Source organism: Periplaneta americana, chromosome 14 (genome assembly GCF_040183065.1).
Source record: "Periplaneta americana isolate PAMFEO1 chromosome 14, P.americana_PAMFEO1_priV1, whole genome shotgun sequence".
NCBI classification, from domain to species: domain Eukaryota; kingdom Metazoa; phylum Arthropoda; class Insecta; order Blattodea; family Blattidae; genus Periplaneta; species Periplaneta americana.
In genome coordinates, this window is record NC_091130.1 from 83492858 (window position 1) to 83501008 (window position 8151).

Genomic DNA, 8151 nt, shown 5'->3' on the forward strand with positions numbered 1-8151 from the left:
TATACTAGACTGTGATATTACTCTTCTGTGCGTTAACTGCGTTCAATCCTGGAAAAGAGGTCGCCACCTGACCGAGCTAGCCACTGGGTGGGGGAGGTGCAATATTGTGTGCAATCAGCCACACATGAGTATGAATACCTCAATAATAATTTCACAGCGAAGACGCCTTGAATGGCGTAGATTATGTTGTAACTCGTCGTGACTGACAGAAAGATAACGCAATGGACCGTATCGCAGATCCGTGCCAATGAGATCCTTAGTAGACGATTCATCAGTATGCGAGGCCTGACAGCCGTGACACTGTGAGTTCGATCCCCAGCAAAGATGGTTTGTTAAATGGTTATTTTACGACGCTATGCCATTTGCGCAGTTGTCTAGTATCGAAGGAATAGGTTATAGCGAGGTGAGTTCCAGGATTCGCTATGGGATTAGTTAGCATTTGTTTTACAGCTGGGAAAACCCTGGAAGGACACTGGACCCAGTGGGCTTCGAACCCAAGCCCGGGCACAGCTTCGGAAAACGTGTCCTGCTTGCTACTCTTAGACCACGCAGGAGTTTTTAAAAGCGTTGTATCAACTGCGAAGTTATCTAGTGTCGGTAGGCCTAGTATTGGTAGTAGCGAGATGAGACTGTGGATATGGCCATGGATTACATATTATTCGCTTTACACCCAACCAGTCCACACCTGTGGAGTAACGGTTAGCGCGTCTAGCCGCGAAACCAGGTGGCCCGGATTCGATTCCCGGTCGGGGCAAGTTATCTGGTTGAGGTTTTTTCCGGGATTTTCCCTCAACCCAATATGAGCAAATGCTGGGTAACTTTCAGTGTTGGACCCCGGACTCATTTCACCGGCATTATCACCTTCATCTCATTCAGACGCTAAATAACCCAAGCTGTTGATAAAGCGTAATAAAATAACCTACTAAAATAAAATAAAAATTTACACCCAACCAAGCAATCAGCGCAGTGGCGGGCAAGGAGATCAGCCGGAGTAGGCTAAGTACTATATTTGTCTGTTCTTTAAATTTACTCATTATTTCATGTAACTTCATCACTGATACTGAGCAAATTTTGTAATTTTGAAGTTACTCCTATAATATACAGACCTACCTATATCTGTACGCTCCCCAGTCTGTCTGTTCAGTCTTTTATTATATTCCAAGCTTATATTTTATTTTGAAATTGGCCACCAGCGTAGCTCAGTCGACTAAAGCGCTTGCCTGCAGATCCGAAGTTGCGCTCGGGCGCGGGTTCGATTCCCGCTTGGGCTCATTACCTGGTTGGATTTTTCCGAGATTTTCCCCAACCATAAGGTAATCTGTGGCGAATCCTCCGTCTCATCTCGCTATCATCAATTTCATCAACGCTAAATAACCTCGTAGTTGATAGAGCGTCGTTAAATAACCAAGTAAATAAAATTGATTTTGAAATTTAGAGCGGATTTGTTCTGCAACAATTTAGTGCTTCTATCATGTTGCCGGTTTATATTTTATTTTGAAATTAGGAGCGAATTTGTTTAGTAGCAATTGAGTCCTTTTATCACATTGCGAATATATTTTTATTTTGAAATTTATAACGGATTTTTTCTGCAACCATTTAGTGCTTCTATCATGTTGCCGCTTTATATTTTATTTTGAAATTAAGAGCGGATTTATTTAGCAACAATTCAGTCCTTTTAACACGTTGCGAGTATATATTTTATTTTGAATTTTAGAACGGATTTCTTTATTTTGTAACAATTCAGCATTTCTATCAGGCTGCCAGTTTATATTTCATTTCGTTATTAAGATCGGATTAAATTTGCAACAATTCAATATTCTTATCATGTTACGAGTAAGTATATAGGATAAAGGTTGGTAATATTGTGATACTAATAATATTATGATAGTTCTTTTGGAGATTTTTTTTAATAATTTTACTGCGCGAGAGGAAGATCGGTTTTTTCGTCAACTTATTAAGGGAATGTTCATGGACAACTTTCTGCACAAAAGCGGTCTTTTCTCGCTCAGTAAAATTGTAAAAAAATTCTCAAAAAGTACTGTCTTAATATTATTAGTATCACAATGTTACCTACCTTTACCCTGTGTTTTATTGTAAAAATTTAGAGTGCTTTTTAGTAACAATTTAGTCCTTTTGAAATTTTGCTAACTTATATTTTATTTTGAAATTTAGAGCGAATTTGTTCTGCAATAATTCAGTCTTTTTTTCACGTTGCGAGCTTATGTTTTAGTTTGGAATTTATTGCGGATTCGTTTTCCAGAAATTTAGTCCTACTATCATGTTGCCAGTTTATATTTTATTTCGAAATTTAGAGCAGATTTATTTTGTAACAGTTCAGTCTCTTTACCAACTTGCAAGTTTATATTTTATTTTGAAATTTGAAGTGGATTTATTTTGTGATTGAGTCTTTTTATTATGTTGTAAGTATATATTTTATTTTGAAATTTGGAGCGTTTTTTGCAACAATTTAGGATGTTGCGAACTGTATTTTACTTTGAAATTTAGAGCGAATTTATTTTGCAGCAATTCAGTCTATTTATCGCGTTGTAAGTTTATATTTACTTCGGAATTTATCGCGGATTCGTTTTACTACAGTTTAGTTCTACTATTATATTGCCAGTTTATATTTTATTTTGAAATTTGGAGCGAATTTATTTTGCACAGTTCAGTCTTTTTAATATGTTGTAAATTTATATTCTATTTTGAAATTTAGAGCGTATTTGCTTTGCACCAATTCAATCTTTTGATCACGTTGCAAGTTTGTATTTTATGTTTAAATTTATTGCGGATTCGCTTTGCAACAGTATAGTCCTATTATCATGTTATATCTTATTTTGAAATTTAGAGCGGATTTGTTTTGCAACAGTTCAATTTTTTTTATTTCATTTAATTTATTATATTCTACAGATCTTACATGACCAATGAAGCTTTGAGATGTGGAACAAGTCAAAACTTTACAAGATTACAATTGCAATTTTTACACATTTTTTTACAATTTTTACAATTTCTTACAATTTTTAAAATTTTGCATTTTTCTACAATTTTTGGCGATATGTAGTGAGGATGAGGTGAGGCCAAAGGATTCACCAAAAGATTACCTGGCATTTGCCTTATAGTTAACCTTTTTATAACGTTGCGAGTTTGTATTTTACTTTGAAATGTATTGCGGATTCGCTTTGCAACAGTGTAGTTCTGCTATTTTGTTGCCAGTTTATACCTTATTTTGAAATTTAGAGCGAATTTGTTGTGCAATAGTTCAATCTTTCTATCACGTTACAAGTTCATATTTTATTTTGAAATTTAGAGCGGATTTTTTATTTCATATCAATTCAACACTTGTATTATGTTGCCAGTTTATATATTTAATTTCGAATTTAAGAGTGGATTAAATTTTTTTTTGCAACAATTCAGTCTTCTTATCATGTTGGGACTATATATTTTATTTTGAAATTTAGAGCGGATATGTTCAGCAACAATTCAAAACTATTCTCTTGTTGCTGTTTTATATTTTACTTTGGAATTTATAGCTGATTTCTTTTGCAACAATTTAGTACTTTTACAATGTTGCTACCTTATATTTTATTTAAAATTTGGAGCGGATTTGTTTGCAATAATTCAATCCTTTTATCATGTTGCAAGTTTATATTTTACTTTGGAATTTAGAGGGAATTTGTTTTCTAATACTTCAGTCTTTATTTGCCAGTCTACATTTTAGTTTCTTAATCCGTAACCGAAAACCCTAGAATAAAATCTTTCAATATAGGTCCTATAGCCAAATAAGAATATAAACGTTCATCCTCTAGTTTACACACTAAGGCTTTTCATAATACAAATTATGCAGTTCATATTACACTCGTTCAAATGAAATAACTATTCGGATATAATCACTTGTAATGTGATTTTCCCTTTATAAAAGAGAGAGATACAAGAGACAAGTATCAGTGATGTATAGCGAGAATCTATGTTAAGTAACTATTACCACTATGGAAACAGACTGTTGAATGAGTAATTGTAAAACTCACACATTTAAGATGGTAAAGATAATACAAAGAATAGAAGGTGACATGCCATTGAAAAGTTTTGTTTTAATTGGTACCCGAAAAGAAAGAAGTAAAATCAATAAAATCATAGAAAAAGGGAATCATTGAATCGATGTAAGAAAGAGGACTTCAAGGAGGATGTGTGGATGGACCGGACTGCTTGATTGTTGGGAATCGGAAGTCGGCAACCACGTTAAAAACCGATATAATGCAGTTGTAAAACTGTGATGTATTACGAATATTCTTTAAATTGTTCTTCAGTCATTAATATCCTCTTTTCCAGGTTCTGTACAGCAATCAGGAGAAAATCTTATGAAATTGATAGATTTTCTGTGTAACTGATGGCTTAAATGCTCGGGTATTTAGAAACGGGAAGAACAAAGACTTTTTGTTTTACTTAATGCCCATAGCCAGCCCTCGGCAATATATTTCTGGTGATCGTTATGTTATAGAAATTCTGCTTTGTGGTGAGTTTTATAAAAATTGTTCTGTTAGTATTCTTTCACTGGATGATGAATGTGAGATCAAGAGCCGTATTATATTAAGCTTTAAAATCAGTAATTCAGGGATCACATAGTCTTGAAACATTCCATAGTAACGTCTTTCTAGTCTAAATAAATTTACAATTAAGCCATTTAATTCGCGTCTACAGTGATTAAACCATTATTTTGAGGAATAAATTTGTTATAAACATTGTCAAAGGAACTGAAATGAAACAACTGAAAGCAGTCACCATCATTTTCATAACTATTCTTTTGTTAATGGGATGGTGTTCTTACTTTTATGTTAAGTTTATTTTCAAAATATTTAGCGAAATAAAAGTTTCATCACTTCTCAATACCTCTGTGTTGAAACAGCGTAATAGAAATTGGAAATGTTGTGTTATTAGAAATTTTAGTTGCATAATATTTCGCGAAAGATGCTTCGTAGAAACAATGTAATAGTTTTCTAGTTTCATGAAGTATAGAATTATGTTTTACGTTATACAAATCTGTCCATTTTTGGAAAGCTTACGCGAAAGAAGAAAACAAGTTATATTTTCTGTAAAAATACATATTCCCATGCAATTATAACTATTAGAATACATTATTTAATTGTACTTATGCAATTCAATCCTGAAAAAGTTATGAAATTTTTATATTTTCATAGGCTTATATGCATTTCTGTAGCATTCTCAAAATCAGAAAATTGTTTCATTGCTATAATACAGAGGTAAATATGTGCTTCATAATATGGACAAAAGATGTTACCTGTTAACTACGTTCTGTGACGATGTATTTTATTCAAGACTTCATAGAAGCATAACTAACTGAAGTGTCATTTAAATATGCAGACTGTTAAACATTTTTTTATTATCAATCGTGGAAGCAATGAAATTAAAAGTATGGAGAGAAGCAAAGTGAATATGTTTAATACATTTTAACACTTATTCTCAGTACATTTCGGTACATGTATATAAAACTTCAAATTTAAGTGTCTCAAGTAGATGTTTGGGAATTGAATTTTGATTAAAAGTTATAATTTATAATAAAGACAAAATAAGACTTGAGATAATGTTTAGATTTGGGTACTTCATGAAAATTTGTTGTTTTATATAGTCTAATTTAAATGTAGGCATTTCAAATTGAATAACTGGAGATTCTGACTTTATAATATTTTATGTTGTTGAACTTTGGGAAAATAGAAGCTCTGTAGCGAAGTAATTCATTGTTAACTGATGTTAAGTATTTGTAGTCTATGTAAAAATTTTAAATCCTAAATGGATAATCATACAATTCATAAAATTACATTACTTAATGACTTCTATTCATTATAAATTTTTACCAACAATGGTATCGAAGTCAGGAAACGTTGATGAGAATGCTATTAGCCGTACAACAATGCCTCGACGTTAGAAGTGAAAGGAACATTAAAAGCTTACCTCTCCCGGCTTAGCAACACATTGTGCTAACAAAAGAAAGCCGACTGCAAAGAACAATAAAATTGAAAGTGATATATGAGCTTCTTACGTAAAGTTTGAAAAGACGACATCTTGACGGCGTTATAAATCACAGGATTCCCGTTAGATTATGTAAACACCGTTATGAACAAAACACTGTTGACAGGAGTTCACTCACCTGCCACTTCATGTTGCTAGCGTTGTGGTAGCTGATAGAATGCTGGGGCTAGTCGCGTGGTGCGCCGCTTATAAACTGCCGGGCTCCATCACAATGGCCTGGATTTTTCACGGAGAAGATGAAGCAGTGTTGTAAGACGGGGAGAGGGAGCTGCCATGGCATTGACACCGCTTTGCGTTTCCTCCTCCTCCTCGTACCTGACAACGAAAGTCTTCACGCCCTTTTATCGTCTTTTGTTTTGCCAGCTCGCTTCGCCACAATGACAGCTGCACCAATCTATTTTAGGCCTCCGATAGCCCTATCTCGCTCTCAAACTTGTTCTTCATTTGTGTTGGTGTCACATCCCGGATCTTTTCGCGCAGGGTAACAAACCTTTAACGTGTTGTATTAGAATATAGTTCTCGGATTTTACGAGTAGCAATACATAAATTTAAATTTGTATGGCAACTATTATGTAGGCTAAAGACAGAAACAGTTTTGAAACCACTTAAACTTAGCAAACAGAAGAAATACATAGAAATAAAGGTCAATTCATTTACAAATAAGTGAGAGTTATGATCCGAGGTGAGATTAACATGAAAACGAAAAAAATAACTTCATTTTGTTTTTCAGTTCCAGACACTGTGAAAGTTTCGTACAAATATATGTTGAGATGCTGATCGCTTCAATACTTCAGTTAGAAGAGTGACAAAATAAACATTAGTTTTATACAGCTTTACAGTAAAAAATCGACATTGTTTACGTCATACTAGAAGGGTGTGTCAACAAATTTTGCGTTATTGATATATTTTAATGGGACCTATTTGTATGAAAAGAATCATTTGGAAATTACAATGTAGCTACATCAGAAAGAATCAAAGATAGTACCTCCTTATGTAGAACAAGGGTAGCGAAAATCGTTTCATATTTATCTGGCTCTAATATAAACTTGCAATTTTGTTGATACGTCCTTCTGGGATGATGTCCACGATATAGTAAATTTTTGGAAGTTTTGGCATTCTCATTTGGTTACCTAAAAGGTTTCACAACTGTTTCGAAAGTCAAAACACTTTTCAAAGCACCTGAAGTTAGTTTTAAAAAGTAAATACACAGAAATGAAAGCTGACTGATTCACTCACATATAAGTAAGGTTTTATGGTCTGAAGAGCGATTAATATGAAAATAAAAAAAGCCTTTTGTTCTTGTTATTAATATATCACTTCCAGATTATGTGAATGTTTCTTACAAATATTTGTTGACTAATTAATCTCTTCAATTTTCAGTTAGAAGAGTGACAAAGTAAACATTTGTTTTAGATAACTTTATAGCCAAAATTCAGCATGATTATGGTGAATTTTTAGAAGCGAGATATTTGAACAGCGTTGGCCTTATGATTAGGTTCTCTAATAGGCTTCAAAACTGTTCCAAGGGTCAAAACAATTTTGAAAACCCTTAAACTTAGTTATGAATAACAATTGCTTAGAAATAAAGTGGGATATTTTTGGCTTGGAGAGCGATTAACATGAAAATGAAATTATCTCAATCTTGATCTTCATCATTAACATACCACTTCCAAATTATGTGAATATTTCGTATTTGTTGAGAAATTGACCGCTTCAGTTCTTCAGTAGAAAAGTGACGAAGTGAATTTTTGGTTTAGATAACCTTATAGCGAAAAATCGGTATGGTTTACATCTGGTGAACTTTTGGAAGTCATATGTTGGAACGGTGCTGGCATTATGATGTGATTCCCTAAAAGACTTCACAACTGATCCTTTACTCGATGAGGAAGTATGGCGCCGTTGTGCATAAAGATAAGATGTTCAATGTCACAGTGCTGTAATTTTGGCATGACATAATCTTTCTAAAGTAACGCTTTCAATTGTCTTCACTGTAACTAGTTTTTCTATTCTCAGTTTCTCCAAATAGTTACTGTCCTCCAATGAAACGGTAATGTGAAACCCTACCAAACAGCAACTTTTAGACCATGTTCTAGTTTAAGGACAATGGAAAGA

The 8151-nt window shown here is 33.5% G+C and overlaps 1 protein-coding gene across 1 annotated transcript in view; it reads right to left on the reverse strand.

The window, feature by feature from the left end:
* The window catches only part of LOC138713520 (uncharacterized), a 29840-nt gene extending 23538 nt beyond the window's left edge, over positions 1 to 6302 (reverse strand). The window contains exon 1 of the mRNA XM_069845691.1: positions 6158 to 6302. Within this exon, the coding sequence (XP_069701792.1) occupies positions 6158 to 6169 (12 nt within the window). The 5' untranslated portion in view covers positions 6170 to 6302. The remainder of the gene's footprint in view (positions 1 to 6157) is intronic.
* Positions 6303 to 8151: the final 1849 nt, after the last annotated feature.